Raw genomic sequence first — 17913 nt, forward strand, 5'->3', positions numbered from 1 at the left:
AACATCATTTGTCAATGTCATACCATTTGAGTTTGTTTTTCATTTCAATGAATGCCAGCGTAGGTGAGTTTCATAGAGAAATGAATATTAAAAGAGTGTTCGAAAGGTAGCCTAACCTGATCATCAAGTTCTAAAACTTAACCTAACAAATTTAGTTCGGTTAGACCGCATCGAGGGCCAACTTCTGTCATAATTGTCATTAGATTATCGATTTTCTTTCGTTCCTTGCCACCACCCACCTTCACATCATCGATCGTCGCCATCGGCCATTGCTTATTCCCATAGAGTAATTAAAAGTACGAGAGGGTTCAATCCTATAGTGACAAGTTGGCCCCATCTTTACCCTAAACTCGATTGCAGCATACGGTTGCGGTCTAATCGAACTAAAACAATTGACATTTGTCACAGTCGGTAAAATAGTCTACTGTAATACCGATCCGTCATAGAAATGAACGACAGGCTATTCAAAATTTTAGAATGACGCGAAATTTAAAATTATTGACCCATTAAATCAATTTTTAACAGCGTAAAGGCTGTGAATCTCTCAATTTTACAGCCCTATACGCTATCAAAAAGCTATCAAGATTTAATGGGTCAATTATGTAAGACAATATTTTAGAGATTTAAGTATAATATATTAAGTCCTATTTTGAGAATTAAATGCTTGATACTAATAATGTTAATTTCACTGCTATCAACAAATTAACAAGGGTAGGGGTAGAATTAAAGTCAATTGTAAAGTAAGCTTATAATGTATTGTCTTAAAAGGGATCCTGATACAATTTGTTTTTGTGCTGCTTTAGCACAACACTGTCCATGGTATGTATTTTGCTTTTTCTACATTTTGAGGATATGATACAAAAATTACAATTTATCAAATTTTTAAATTAATTATTTATAGACATAAGAACCATATTTCTCAAAAATATGCCCTAAAAATGTTACGTTTACTACCTACTTTTTTGTACAGAGGGTAGCCAAAAATAGCTACCAGCTGCTCATACTATTTGATAAAAAAAATTGCACTTACCCCATCCTAGCGATCTGAAACCAATAAAACAACAAAAAAGCTTCTATATGATGAAATTACACTTTAATCACTTTAAGCTACATTTTGAACTATTTTTTGTTGAGAAAAAAAACAAAAGGACACACTGGACACACCCAATGGACGCCAAAATAAAAAGGAATAAGCAATGGCCGATGGCGACGTCTGCCGCGACGATCGATGATGCGAAGGTGGGTGGTGGCAAGGAACGAAAGAAAATCGATAATCTAATGACAATTATGACAGAAGTTGGCCCTCGATGCGGTCTAACCGAACTAAATTTGTTAGAGTAAGTTTTAGAACTTGATGATCAGGTTAGGCTACCTTTCGAACACTCTTTTAATATTCATTTCTCTATGCACAAAACTCATTTCGCCTATCGAAATCGTCATCAAATAACTCTTGCACAGGAATAACTTTGTAGGGGTGATATTTGTGCTTTTTAACTATTCGGTGAACTATAGATTTCGCCATGTGTAAATTTGCCCCAATCTGCGACAGTGGAGTGCATGGATTTTCTTCCAAAGAAAGCAAAACGTCCAAGTTGTTCATTTTCATCTCGAGCAGGACGACCAGATTTTGGCAGATCTCTTACATGACCGAATTTTCTAAATTTAGCCTATATTCTACTCAACACCTTTTGACATATCGGAGGACGATCAGGATGGATTTCATTGAATAATTGAGCAGCTTCTCTTTGAGTACGTATTCACCAAACCCAACCATGCACAGAATTTCTATTTTTTCTCGTTTCGTTAACTTTACCATTGTGAAAACCGCAACTTTGCTCGTACACTTCACACTTGACAATATCTGTTTGGCGTACAACTGTCATACAGTTTCTATGAAAATACACGGTCACCAGCCAACAATAAAAAAACACGAATGAATAGAATTTTGCTCTGTATAAAAATTGTCAGAGATAAGGTGACTCGTAAGGTGAACTTCAATAATAATGTTTGGTCGTCTTTTTTTCGATAACTGTTGACTTTAGGTATAGGACATGATGCATGAAATATACGTAGAATTCCACGCGAAATTCAAAAATGAAATAAAAAAAGGTGCTTTCATTTAAAAAAAATTACAATATACAAACTTCACGTACCAAAACTTGCAACTTGAAATTGAAATTTTTTTTTCGAATACATCCCTGAATTTTAAATGAATTTAGACATAACTTTTGGGATGCACTGTATATTTGTGTTCTGTGCTTTGCATCATCGCCATCGGCGCTGAAAACTCGGGCGCTTTGAGCTGATATCTATTAATGTTTTCGTCAGGTCTACTTCGAAAGTTTATTTAATTTTTTTGTGGACATTTTGGGTGATAAACATTAGTTTATGTTATTTAGTAGCGTAGTTAAAAGCTGCTTCATTTGCATAATACACAGTTAAGTGTTGTTTATAAAGGGCTTCATGAGAAAAAGAACTAAAAACAATAATGTAAGTTACTTTAAATCTCAGGTTCTAAATCAAACACTGTTTGAGTGGATTCAAACTCGTGGAAATATGGATATTTTCTTGATGGGGAACAAACTGCTAAAAAATGATGGATATGCGAAAATAATAAATAATTTTAAAAATGATATTTACATAAGAACATACCAAACAAAACTACTAAGAAAAGAAAACATGTAGGGAAATGTGCTATCTTGGAAAGGTTTATATATAATTAATTTTTTTCTCACTAAATAGAGAGGTTCATTTATTACAAAATGTTCACCAGATATGTTGTTATAAATATTGAATTCAATTTAACCAATTAATACAAGCTATTTTGTTTCAATTTTTCTTTTAGATACTTTACAGAGCAGTGCCGTTCGTTTAATTAGTTTTAAAAAAGGATTTTCGAAAATTGTAATAATATCAAATAGGTATTATTTTTTAGGTAGCTTATTTCTGATCTAATTTGATTTAAAAACTCCTTTCATTGTTAATATGTTTTAACTAGCCACCTTAATCAAGATCTCCTAGAGAATCTATTTTCTGCAGTAAGAGTGAGATGTCCAAAACTTTTCACAATTGGATGACAAAATCAGGAGGACAAGGTATCAGATATTGAAGCCAATAAAAATTTAACTTATTGTTATTCCGTAATTGCATCTACAATATAAGTAATTTGACTTCCAATCTAAAAATACCGAATAATTGAAATAAAACCGTAAGTTTGGCAATGTGTTCTAATGTAATGTTTATGGATTTTTTGCAAAAATCTTAATAGAGAAAACGAAATGTGAAACCAATTGTGAACATTTTTTGAAAAAGGATAAACTAAGTCAAAAATAAGCGATAAGAAAGAAATATTTCAAATCCATAAAAATGACTAAATCAAATAATGTATTTTCTCTAATAAGATCATCAAATAATTTTTTAAATTTATGTCAAAACAATAAAATCATCTAATTCATTCATAATTAATTTGTAATATTTATAATACAATTTATAAAATATAATTAGATAAAATAAAAATAAATCTTCTAAACCTATGTCCATGGCAAATTGATAAATATTTACAGTTATTAATTAAGATTCTGATTTATAATAACCGAAAATGAAAAACTCGAAACCTTATATATTAGCAAATTTCAGAAGGAGACCTAATTATAAACCTCACCAAATATTATTCATTTTAATATCTACAAGAACTAAACCGAGGTCTGACAAAAATTGGTTCTCAATTTTCCGTGAGAGCCACTTTCTGTTTTTCTTTCTTTTACTTATTTATGGAAATCTTAAATCAATTTATTAATTTTATGGGTCTTTAAGTAATAACTAGTCAGTATTCACCAAGAAAATGTTGATAAATTATTACTTTTACTTCAACAAAGATGTGTTTATTTTTATTAAGTGTTTAAGAGATTTAAGTGTTCAGCGTACCGGAGATTCCAGCGTCGTTGAAAACCTGACTCAAAGAAGCCAAAACTCAAATCCACGCAGCTTAAATAAATCGTTCCTAGATTTGCCGCTTCGAAAGCGGACCGTAGCCGATCGAGAGTTCTAGCCGTGACACTGGTTTCGTGGCGTCAAAATTGAAGCCGATATTTGGTGGCGCACGCCGTACAGTGGAACGACTAAGTGGAGATACCGCGGGACCTAATATTTTACATTTTACAAGATAATATATTTTTTTTATTATTACGTATTTTTAGGTATATGATAAATGTTTTAAATATTTTTTATTATTTATTTTATTGGAAAAATATACATAAACGGTGTTTCAAATTCGTCTACCCTCAAAATACGAAAATGGATAATTTACCCCAAAGTTGCACATTATTTACTTGTAAAAGAATATGCCATATAAAAAAATATATATTATATTTTATGTGGTTTGGAAGATGATTGAAAACAAATTTTCAAAAACTTATTCTTGACACTTTTGCGGGTTATCTTGGTTGCTATGGGAAAGTTTTTGCATTGCTGTATTACTTTTTCGTAAAAATGTTAATGCCGAAAACAAAATTAGGTAGGTACCTACGCCAAATTTTTGTTGCTTTTTTAAAAAATCGAAAATTTGAATGATTCCGAAGATAATCAAAAAAAACCAAAAAAAAAATTTAAATCCATTTTAATTTTTTCTGAGCTTAAACAGGAATGCAGCAAGAGGTAGGCATTATTCTAAATAAAATTAAGATTGTAAAATGTAAGTTAAAAATAAAATTGTTAATTTACCCACCTAATTGAAATACCGAATTTTTATTCTTTTTAAAACTCAAAGCGAGTATCAAAATAGTTTGGTAGTTTAAAATTTTAAATGCATAATCTTACTATAAACTACAATAATAACTGCAGTAAAATATTATTTCGAATCAACGCAAAATACGTGCCCCAGCGCGGAATTTTTGCCACCGCGATGCGGTTGTCGCCTCGCATGATTTTGGCTTCTGTTGTGAGGTATCGATGGAAGCGGGGATAAGTGTCCAGGCTAGAACTATCGATCGGCTACGAGCGGACAAGGTGCCCGAAACTGAACGGCAATCGATAGTCGACCGGGTATATTTTTTAACACAGGATTGCGTATCTTCCCAAATGTTCAATCAACGGTATTAGCATTAGAACGATATTTTGAGTGGTTTCAGTGCGTTTTTCCAATTAATAGTAAAACAAAAAACTTCATTTTTTCTGAATAGATAAGAAGTCTAAAGTGGATCACGTATATTGGAAAAAAGAATTGGAACCAAATTGTTCCTTTCACAGGCGAGTTAGGTGTCATATACTTCTAGGTCACAATATTATAAAAGACGACTTGGAGTATTGGATGCCAAAATGAAGCATTGTTCCTTCATTTCTTTTATAAAAATATTAATACAAATTTTTAAGTGAGTTTATTATAAGCTAGCAAATTTCTTGCTTATTCAAACCCGAAATGCCGCAAAAATAATGTGCATAATAAAGGTAGTTTCCGGCACCGGTATGAAGGTTGAATGTGTCGGGGCGGAATAGTCTGCCACCCAAGATGGCCGATTGATTCTGATTGACTAATTTTTGACGTACATCAAATATGACAATATTGAATTTTAATTGTCGTATTTGACGATTGTCTTTTTTAGGTTCTCGTTGGGTGGAAAACAAGCCAAGCCTTATGATTTTCTTCCAATTTAAAGTTTTTAAGTAATTTTATAGCTGTTTGTAGTTTTTTTGAGTCATGGGTTGATAAATTATTTTACAAACATGCCAACATCCAATCATCGTGCAACTACATAGAGTAGGAGACAGGTAAATATTAATTATGACATACCTAAGTGTTTTCTAATAATGTTGAGGTGCATCTTGGATGTGTTATCATTTTCCAGGGTATAATTATAGATTCAGTACTATGTCACTGTTCTCAATTTAATTTTTTTTTACAATTCAGTTTTAATTCTTGGACCTCCATTGGGAAAATGTCTAGTATTTCCTTTTCCTTGTCTTCATCTAGATTAAGATATTCCTGCAAATATCCTTTATGCACTATAATATAGTTTGTATATTAAGAATTGCCCAGATAGTCACAGAAATCATAGATTTTTTTAAATGTCCTTTGAATAAAAAAAAATGTCACCAATTGTCGAGTTTGCTCCAAACACTTTTCCGGTTCTGATTTTAACAACCCTGATAATCCTATGCGACTTAGATAGAATGCTGGAGTAGAAATGATATTCAGTTAATTCAGATGAAGTAGAAACACAACACCTATTTGTTCAGTTTAAAGAAAATGATGAAATCCAGACTGACATATTCTTCTCAAAGACTAATTTCCCTAATCGACTTAAGATATACACATTTTTGGATAACCATGGTCATTTAGAAAAAAATTTTTGGTTGGTTTATTAATATTTTTAAGGACTTCTCTTTTTTGTGACCAGCATGACATTGTAAAACAAATTGTTTAAGATAACACTAGCTTAATAATTTATAAATATTTATTAAGGATTGAAATCAAAAGCCAGCTTCAAAGCCACAACAACATTCTTTAAATGTTGGCCATTCTAAAAAACAGAAAAAGTTTTGACAATCTAAAATGTTTAAAAAAAAAATAAAAATCTTGAATACCCTCATGATACACAATCAGAATCATTTTGTTTTTTTACCTTTTCAGCTAATAGATAGCGCTAGATATTAGATAGATATTGAGAGCCGCTGACGCCAATAGACGCCGCTGCCAAAGCAACGGTATCGATCGCTCCGATTTGCATATAAACAGTGCCGTTGCGTTAATTCTTATATTTGTGTTCTGCAGTAGTTAATTATATTTATAAGAATTTTTCCTTTTTGCCTAACTTTATGATGGCTCTTTTTTTCCTTTCTTAAAATAAATACTTACTAAATACTGTTACCTGGAAGGCGATATGTTAAATAAAAGAGTATTATGGTTCAAATAATATTCATTTAAAAAAATAGCTACCTATATCCTTCAGTCAGGTCATTTTTTGAAAACAAGTAGACGAATTATCTTTTATAACTTTTAAGAATTATTTATATTATTTTTTTCACAGGTGCTTTGGCCGACCCAATTTATTATTATTTACATAGACATATAAATATCCTTATTTATATGTCTATGATTATTTACCATCATGTGCGATGCATAATTTAGGACTTCTCCGAATTATGTAGTTATGTGTATTTAAATAATAATATAGTATAAAATTTTTGAGAAGTCTTTTCTTATGGTCTTACTTTCGAAGTCTATTTTTGGGTTTCTATATCCTAATCCAAGGTAATATTATTGTCCTAATCCAAGGTAATAGGATATAGAAACCCAAAAATAGACTTCGAAAGTAAGGCCATAAGAAAAGACTTCTCAAAAATTTTATACTATATTATTATTTAAATACACATAACTACATAATTCGGATAAGTCCTAAATTATGCATCGCACATGATGGTAAATAATCATAGACATATAAATAAGGATATTTATATGTCTATGTAAGTAATAATAAATTGGGTCGGCCAAAGCACCTGTGAAAAAAATATTATAAATAATTCTTAAAAGTTATAAAAGATAATTCGTCTACCTGTTTTCAAAAAATGACCTAATATAATAATAATAATAAGATAATTATAATTTTCCTAATTTTGTTAATTATTTATTCGATGCTTTGCAAAAAATCAGAGAGGCAGCCAACAAGCTGTTTTAAATTTTAGTTAGGAAAATTTAAATATTAATTTGTCTCATATTCCAGACTAAGCAGCACACCTAACGAATGTAAACAAAACACAATACACTATTATTTAAAATAATATAAATTAACTTTTCTAAAATTAAAATTAAAAAAAGACGCGCTACTGTCGCTAATCGCGCGTTATTAGGGGACAAAACTTAGCGCAGCTTTGAAACAGATAGTGTACCTTTCCTTAGCTAGACAAACTCTGGTAGATAATATCTTATTCTTAAAAAGTCAATTCAGCTTTTTGAAAATCACTGAATTTAAATTTTAATTATTGCTTAAATATTTTTAAAATACCTAAGCTAAATTACCTGAGACATTTTGATAGTAAATGCTATGCTTTTTACAGTACTATTTTATTTACTGATCCATAACTAAAATCATGTTGTTTGCTTAAAGTAAAATTATAGACTAACATAAAACACTTTAAAGTATTATTTAGAACCTTAATTGTGATTATTAAATTAAAATTGTAACTACTGTGATAATCAATACTTACTAATAATAAAGACTTACATATTTTGGATCATTAGGATAAAATACTTATTAGAATAATTAATTTTAACCCAATTAGGATATAATATTGAATACACAATATACTGCCTTAATCTGTTTTATTATGTTTTATGTTCCATACTTACTGGAGACAACCCCACTGACTTGTGACTAAACAAAAATCAAAAGTTGTATTTTGTTTTTATTTGCTTATACTAAAAAAATAAAATAAAAAATAAAAACATGCAAAAAATATGTATTTGTGTGATATCTAATCATTATTAATTAATTTATTCACAATGAGAAGCCAGATTTATTTCAAGAAATAGGTTCAGTTCTTGTTGTTATTAGAGTTTAAATTTTGTTTTCCATATGTGGATATATATTATTTTCTTACAATTATTGTATAGATGGTTAAAAATATATATGTTTAATTTTTTATTTACATATGTTACATGTTTCTTATAATGTTTTAAACTCTTATGGAATCAAAAGCAGGTAATTTTTTCTGAAAATGCAGAAATTAGGATTTTCAGTTAAAATATACTTTATACCTGCAACAATTCCATTTTTTACATAAAAGGTCTTATTAATACCATACTTACATTTTAAAGCATTTAATTTAGAATATATTGTAATTATTTTTATGCGTTTTAAAACCCTTTATTAAATTTATTTTAATTCATCTTAAAATAAAAGATTTAAAAGAATTTAGTTTTGTTTTTTTTTTTAATTTCAAATTTGCTCCCATACCTATCGTGCCAATTTATAGTTCTTGGTAAGTATCTATATCTAAATATTTTAAATATCCTAAGTAAGCAATATCTTGAAAAGTAAATTTAAATCAAATAATATTTTAGTTTATGAGGGATGTCAGATGCAATTTTTTTATCCCAGCATTTAAAATCAACAATTTTAATGAAATGTAGCTATTTCTAGACTGATAAGCGTATTTTAATAATTTTAAAATAAAAAAAAATTCTATTTAAATATATCTCTCATCACTCGTCAGTTAACGCATCAACTTCTGTAATTCTGCAAATTACTTTAAATTTAAATATCGCGCAATAGATCAGGCTGCATCGATATAATGCCCGTATCCCCTGGAATTCCAAAGGATTAAATAAGGTTTTCATAATTTTTTGTCTAGATATTAACAATGGATAACTAAATCGGTTTATAATGGGTAAATAGGTAGTAAACCTCGACAAACTAAGGTTTTATTATGAAAATTAATTAAAAAGTTAACATCCAAGGATTTGAATTAAACTTTTTTCTATAATATATAATAAATATCTAAACGGATTTGAGATGGTTGCAAACTTCTGCAAACGAAAGTTTTTTGGTTGAAAATTATTGAGTTGTTAGATGTTATAAACGGCTATAACTGCCATAGCTGCCGGCTATAGCTTCAATTTTAAATAAATCTACGGAATTATTCTCCCTTTGTACATTTTCTAAATTAAAATAAGATAGAAGGGAAAACATTACCTTTACATCTTCTGGAACCCCATGCTGATCCAAATTGTCAGCATTTTTAGGGTATAAACCTTGGATATTTGTGACTATCGCTGTGTACATAGACGGGGTCACCGGAACAGTAATTAGGCTTCCGTTGGCTGTAACACCTACAAGAAGATGATAAAATTAAAAGTTTTAACTACAAACATTTCTAAAAACGCCGCGATATTCTTTCGACCATATTTTTGGGGTTTTTTTCGATATTGAGTTTTTCACAAAATTTAATTGAAGCATTTTTGCATTCTTACGTCTGTGTTGATCTATATACACGTAAGATTTGTACGGCGGACGACGGATATTAAACATGTTCTCGACACTATTGTTCATGCATTAGTTAATTTTTTAATTAAAGTGTTACGGTTTTCCTCACTGGTTTCTTTCATGGCCAAGTAGTTAGGTTAGTGAAAGAGTTCAGTTTCTTTATAAAAGAGTCTCACTATTAATTTCAATTTTAGTGACATCGAGGGTCTCACAAGGCTCCTATGTGGGCTCTTTTCTTTTAAATTTATTCATGAAATCACATTAAAGATATTCATGAAATCACAAAGGTCTGCCATTCAACTTTGATTTACTAATTTAACTAACTTTGAGCACGATAAAAGAATTCTTAGAGATACACTACTATTTTTAAAAGGCATTACCAAACTAATTATGGCAAATATTCGTCAATTATCAGATTTCATACATTGGGTAATGATTTTATTAAGTATCACGACCTTTCCAACTCGATTTCACTAAATTTAAACAGTTGCTAAGAAAATATATTATAATTATATCTTTCGAGAAAAAGGCATATATTAAATCAACTTAGTCACCATTCTCGAAAGCCCTGACAATATAAACATGATATAAAACAAGATTTGTAGAAGTAGTTTTACCCTGTCTGAATTCCTGCTTTTAGTCTATCAAAAGTTTTTTGCAATGCCAAGTTAAGTATTCATTTAATATTAGCTCAAATTAATAACAGCAATTTGGGGATAGCAGACAACATAACCACATAATCTAGAGTCTATAATTTTTTATACTCTCTGTTGCCACTTTTATATACAGGACTTATGTAGCGGTGCCACCATTTACCAGGAAAAGTTTGCAACTTCAAAGATAAATTAAATTTGGTTTATACAGCTTTAGATAAACTGTATATACATTTTTTTAGAACATTATTAGGTCCATATCTTTTAGATTATTTACAGAATTAAAGACCTCAGGAAGTTGCAATTGAATAAATGGAATATCAACGGTGTTTATAGGAAAGTTGAAATTATGGCAATCAATTTTATCAGAACGATATACACTTGAGAAGCAGCTTGCAAACAAGTTAGTTATATTTGCTTGTTAGTGTATATTTGGCTTGTTTCAGCTAACAAATCATTAAAATCCATAACATTTCATTATTTTTGTTCAAATATCAATTAATTTTAATCTCTTCATCCCTAGAAGAAATATAAGATCTATAACATTAATGGATTAATAGCTTACGTTACATCCGAAGGTTAGAGAACAAAGCATAAGCAGCTGATCGACTATACTTGAACTTGAGCATGATAGAATTAGTAAACAACAACTTTGTTTGTGTTTAACATATGCTCAGGGGCAAGGGGGGTGTTTTATTTATAAACATATTCACGGATTCTCTGTTGTCAAGTTTAGACATATTTGCACAATAGGAAATTTTCAAAAATATATTAACTTAACACATATAATAATTCTAATTTAACTTACTACTGTTAAATTTTGGATTAAAAACATATATATAATATTGGTTGAAAGACGAAAAAGGTCTGATTTGAGTGTTTTTGTGAATTGTTATGATAGTAAAAACTTGTTCCGTTTGTGCCACACCATGGAAAAAAGGCGATTCAAGCCGATCTTATGACAAGTAAATATCGATACTGTCATAACATTATATCAAGGGAGAACCGTCATCATAAACGTAGAATAGGGTATCATAGAAATAAATCTAAATAAAATCTGATTAAGAAACCTATAATAATTATAAAATATTTTATTTCCATAAAAATGCTGTTTATTAGATAGGTACTTTTACTCTAATGAAGTACGTTAAAAAATGCACGAAAAGTTCATCAATGGTAACATTGTTTATTTAAAGCATGATCTATTATTAATAAATATTTATCATGTAAATTTTTCATCAGTTTTCGTATTATTTAACTTCAAATATTTACTTCTTTTTATAGAATTATCATATTTTATTAAATAATTCTAGCCTTTCTTATTCTAAGCAATTCTAGGGCTTAGAATAGGAAAGAGAAGGGAGACTGAACTTTCAGCCTCCAATGTTTTTAGAGTCGATGATAATCTAAGACTAAGTTTTAAGCTTCGTGGAGATGGAGTTCTGATGCTGGTGCGAGACCATACAAATGTGAAGTCTTAAATGTTAAGCATCTCTTTGTCCAGGTAAACCATGTGTTTTGCGTGGTGTCTACATCCCACCAAATTCCTCGAAGGATATCTAAGTTGCTCACTGTTCAGCCGTAGGGACCACTTGAAACAGCTACCCAGAGGTACCTGTACTTTTATTTGGAGATTGCAATTTTCCATTGGCTACTCGGGATTAACATTTTGATAAACTGTCCGCAAAACAACCCAGCAAGATTACTATGAAAATCCTTTTCTTATTTAAATTTGAGTCAATCAAATTTTATACGATGTTCCTGGATAATTATTTATTATCAGTTGACTGAAAAAAAATGTATTCCACTTCATCCAGAATTAAAAAAACTTGTTTTGTCAAAGATAGCTCATGATATTATTATATAAATATATATAATATAATATATATATATTATTTTTTTTTATGACCTTTTGACCTTTGTTTATTTTTAGTGAAAAAATAAACTTAATTTTAAAATTTTGTTTTTAGCAACATATTTTTTGTACAACCTACATGTATTTGTTGTTTGAGACATGATATTATGTGTTTTTGATAACACTTTAATATGCTTATTGTTCTTTTTCTCTTTTAATACAAATTAGAAATTAACATGTCTCTTTTATTGCTTCAGGTGATTCTGAACAGCAAGAAAATAATCCTCAGCCCCCGATCGTGCAATCAGAGGAAGCAAAAGAAAAATATTTGAGTTCTGAGGTTGTGCAAATACTTGGCGATGAGCCAATAAATAAGACCGTCTTAGGACCTCCAATTAATGAGGCAGTAGTCCCCCGCTGGAGTAATATTTTACAGAATGGTTTAAGTGAGGAGAATATTCAAGTTCTTCTCCAAAAATATATAATACCCGAAAAGTCTCTGGAAGTACCTCAGTTAAATCCCGAGGTTAGGGCAGCCTTAACTGCTCAAATACTCCGCAGAGATGAGCGCCTGGTGCGAAAACAGCAGTTTGTGGCTGCAAGCATATCAGCAATTTCCCAAGCCTTAACTTTGATGCTAGCTGAAGAAGGGGAGGGCAACAACGTATATATACAATACCTAAGTAATGCTGGCCGCCTATTGTGTCATCTACACCATCTTGACACCATGACACGCAAAGATCTTATTTCTATAAATTTGAATAAGGATCTAAAAGATACGCTCTCTGCTGCGCCTACTGATAATTTTTTGTTTGGTCAAGCATTGGAAGAACGAGTGAAGGCTGCAAAAAACCTGGAAAATCAGGCGAGGAACTTAAGCAGGTTAAGCCGAAAACTGCTAAGAAACCTGTCAGTCGCACTCATTTAAACTCCAGGGGTCCAGCTCAGTTGCAGGAGAGCACCCGAGCTGGACAATATTACAAGAGACCTTATCCCTACCAACGCCAATAGCAGAAGAACCATCCAGATCAACGGACGGAAAGGAAACCGAGGGAACTGCCCAAAAGACAGATGGAGAGGTTCCGTCGACGTCGACAGTAAAGCAACCCCTTGCGGGTAGTGTATATGCCGGTAGATTAAAATATTTTGTAAATAAGTGGCATGAAGTTACTAATCACAAATTTATTTTATCATATATTCAAGGTTATTGATTGCCTTTTATTAAAAAGCCTATTCAAAAATATGGTTTTTTAAAAAATGGTACATACTAGCCTATTTAAGGAGCAGAAATCACACATGTGTACTATTTGTAGACGATTTTTTGCTATTTGGTAATTCCCAAAAGAAGTGCCATAATAATATCATGTCGACTATCAAATTATTACAAAACTTGGGTTTTATTGTTAATTACAAAAAAAAGAAAAATTATTATGTCCCTCAACTTGTGTTCGATGTTTAGGATTTTTATATAATTCTACAACAATGACTGTTTCGCTACCTAAAGAAAAAAATGTAAAAGTTTTAAAATTGCTAAGAAAATTTTCAAATTCTCGAAATTTTTGGACCGAAAGAGAAAAAACTTATCATATAAATTATTTAGAGCTAAAAGCTGTTTATTTGGTTTTAAAACATTTTGCTGAAAATGCTTTTCGAAATTATCGATTTTTATTTTGTACCGTGTTACCGTGTTGTTCATTGTTCATTAAATAAATAGGTTAATATGCCTAAGCACAGCCGTAAACGACAACATTCTCGTAGTCGATCTAGAGAACGGAAAAATCGGCGTTTAGAAAAACGATTGGCCGAAATGCAACGACAATTAGATGAAATTAATAGTCGAGAAAAAAGGCGACGTTTGGAGAGTATGGGGAGCTCTAGAGGCGGTGATGCCGGAGAACCCAGTGCATATTCTTCACCGTATGATAGTGATTTGTCGCCTCGCCACTCTGTTCGTGAAACAGTTAGGGTGGATGTCCACCAGTTAAACAGTAAGTACCAAATTGTACGTTTTTGGTGACGTACATTTTAAATTGTATGTTTTTGGCAACATACATACTTGTTGTCTTGTGCAACATAATATTTTGAGTATGTTTTTGGTAACATTATTCCGTAACATATTATTCCGAGTTGACAATACAACTGCCATGGCTTATATTAATAAGATGGGAAGTGTACAGCATCAATCCCTAAATAAATTATCTCGTATTATTTGGCAATGGTGCAAGAGTAAAAATATCTATTTATATGCCAGTTATATAAAGTCTAAAGACAATTTTGAAGCAGATGCATAATCCAGACTTAAATTATCCAAAGAAACCGAATGGGAAATAAGGAACTTGGTGTTAAAAGATATAATATCCACTTTTGGGAAACCAGAAGTTGATCTCTTTGCTTCAAAAATGAACGCTAAATGCAAAAAGCTTGTATCATGGTTGGGAGGTTCAGAATGCATAGCAGTGGACGCCTTTACGATAAAATCGAACAAGTTTTTCTTTTATGCTTTTCCACCATTTTCTGTTATTCTTCGTGCTTTGCACAAAATAAAAGAGGAAAAAGCTAGAGGAATTGTCGTTGTGCCCTTCTGGACATCCCAGCCATGGTACCCACTTTTTACATCATTATTAGAATCAACACTTTTAGTTTTCGAGGCTGACGAACGTTTACTTTCTTTTAGGAACGTGCCTCATCCACTTTGGCGAAAAATTTCCCTGGTGGCAGGTGTGTTATCCTCCAAGCCCTGAGAGCTGGTTCAGTACCTGAAGAAGCTTTAGAAATTTGCTTGGCCTCCATTACTACCTCTACAATTCAACAATATAATTCAGGTCTTAAACTGTGGTGGCAATTTAGAAAATCTCGAAACATGAATGTTTATTCAGCCTCTGTCCCAGATATTTTAAAAATTTTTACTACTCAATTTAAAAATGGAGCTACTTATACGTCTTTAAATTTATTTAGAGCAGCTCTTACTTAAATGTTGGGGCTAGAATTAACTTCGGATTTTAGAAAAGAGGTTTTTTAAAGGGGTCCATAGTTTAAGACCTACTGCTCCCAGATACAATTACACATGGGACCCCTCTATTGTTTTGACATATGTTAAATCTATGTCTAATGAAACATTAAGCCTTTAACCAACATAGACGTTGAAAATATTATTATAGATGAAAACAAAGTTGAGATTAAAATACCTAAAAAACTTAAAACTTCAGCCAAAGGTCGCATTCGACCTACTCTTCTTTTGCTTTTCTTTAATCAAGATAAGAAAATTTGTCCAGCTAGAACCTTAATTGAGTATTTAAATAAAACCAAGAATTTAAGACAGACGTCAAAAAATCTTTTTATTACCGTTAAGAAACCTCATAGAGATGTCACTTCTCAAACAATTTCTAGATGGTTAAAGGTGATTCTAAAGAAGAGTGGGTTAGATACGAACCAATTCACAGCTCATAGTACTCGCCATGCTGCGACGTCTGCAGCTGCGCGAAAGGGAGTATCTTATGACTCTATTCGGCTTGCAGCTGGCTGGTCGGAGAAATCCTCTGTTTTTGCCAATCATTATAACAGACCTTTGCTTCAAAAAGACAATTTTGCAACGACTGTTCTTAGTTGTTAGTATTATGATGAGTTTTTATCTTTAAGTTTCTTGTTTCTAATGTTAGTATAGGAAAATATTTTCCAGATTTGTTATTTGTCATATTAAGTAGGTACATTTTTATTAAGATATAAGTTATCTTGAAAAATGAATGTATAACCATATTATGTTGATGCCATCCTTAGAATTAATGTTTTATGTACATACCAATTCTAAGTGTGTGCCTAATATTATTTTTTCTCGTTATTCTGTTCGTTATGTTGTTTAATTATTATTAATATGACAAGTTTCCAATGAAAATTGTTGCTACTTGCTTTAAATAGCTACCTGTTCTACTTATTGACGAGACAAGGCTGAAATATAATTAACAGATCAAACGAACTTACTTAAGTGAAGTTCGATCTGGATTATATGAAGCCTTGTCGAAGTAAATAAGTCCCTTCCCTACCCTATTATTTATTTCCCTTGGTTGCAACAATGTAGCTTTGAAGAAGACTGAAGGTATGCAATGGATTTAGGTATGCAGGAGCGGGGGGGTTTTTTTATTTGCTTTGAATTTGTGTGAGACTCGATGCCTTCGGAGATACTACCTGTTCTACTTATTTACTTCGACAAGGCTTCATATAATCCAGATCGAACTTCACTTAGGTAAGTTCGTTTGATTTGTTAATTAATATTTGAACAAAAATCATGAAATATTATGGATTTTAATTATTTGTTACCTGAAATAAGCCAAATATACACTTGCAAGCAGATATAACGAACTTGTTTGCAAGCTAGTTCTCAAGTGTACATCGTTCTAATAAAATTGATTGCAACAATTTCAACTTTTCTATAAACACTGTTGATATTCCATTTATTGAATTACAACTTCCTGAGGTCTTTGATTCCGTAAATAATCTAAAAGATAAGTTAAGTTATGAACCTAATAATGTATAAATTTCGCCCTGCAACTATTGTATGATTTCTTCTTTAGGCTGCATGAACTATTAAAAAAAAAATACCTACCCTAATCGACAAAGATTAGGGTAGGTATTTTTTAAATCGAAAGCACACAGTCTTCGCAAAAAAATAGTATGATGTGTTTCTGAACAACTATAGCTCTGTGTTCAGTCGCACTAGGTTAAAACATATGCAGCAAGTATCGCATCTAGGAGCTTTGCAATCAGATCAGTGTGTATTTAAGCACAAAACACCCCATAAAATTTTCACTAGGTACAAAAAGAGTAGTTACTATTATATTAATATTTTGAGAAAATGATTATAACAAAAATAAATATTGTTTTAGGTTAGGTACGTTATCTGATGAAACACTCACCATATACATTTTCAGCACTCAAAATAAGCTGACTTCCTGAGTTCACGCTTGTACCAAGGACTGAATTTTCATCAGTTCTCTTAACTAGAACACTTCCTTCGCTTATCGGTTGCATAGTATTGTCAGTGCATGTATTATTTTCCGCCTGTAACTAAATTCAGCCTTAATTAACTCGAAACATAATTATTGACAAGTTGGGATAACTTACCGTTTCCAAATTCTGAGATTGTGGAGCATCTGTAGCATTTGGAATTGAGATCGGACCGTTGGAGTTCACTTGCATATTATTGTCTATAACTGGATCGTGACGGGCTTTAATTACTGCTCGGTTTTTAAATTTTTTCATTATCTAAAGATTTAAAAATATTAGTTAATGCTTTAGGGTGACATATTATTATAAAAAAAAAGAAAAAATTAAATAAAAATCAAGCCCCCTTTTTTCTTAAAAGATTTTAATTAATGACTGATTATGAGTTGTTAATAAGATTGAAAAAACTATTTTTTCTACTAACGTTCGCAAA

The 17913-nt window shown here is 31.1% G+C and overlaps 1 protein-coding gene across 3 annotated transcripts in view; it reads right to left on the reverse strand.

Annotated features, from left to right (window-relative positions):
• LOC126750324 (DNA-binding protein P3A2-like) overlaps nt 1-17913 on the reverse strand; it is a 68915-nt gene that overhangs the window by 8646 nt on the left and 42356 nt on the right. For 2 of the 3 annotated variants that reach the window (XM_050459896.1, XM_050459895.1), the window contains exons 5-7: nt 17601-17741; nt 17393-17543; nt 9687-9823 (exon numbers count right to left, since the gene is read on the reverse strand). In XM_050459896.1, coding sequence (XP_050315853.1) covers nt 9687-9823; nt 17393-17543; nt 17601-17741 — 429 coding nt within the window. The remainder of the gene's footprint in view (nt 1-9686; nt 9824-17392; nt 17544-17600; nt 17742-17913) is intronic. The other variant, XM_050459897.1, reaches the window with a different exon arrangement.

Source organism: Anthonomus grandis, chromosome 2 (assembly GCF_022605725.1).
Source record: "Anthonomus grandis grandis chromosome 2, icAntGran1.3, whole genome shotgun sequence".
In the NCBI taxonomy this organism is placed as follows: domain Eukaryota; kingdom Metazoa; phylum Arthropoda; class Insecta; order Coleoptera; family Curculionidae; genus Anthonomus; species Anthonomus grandis.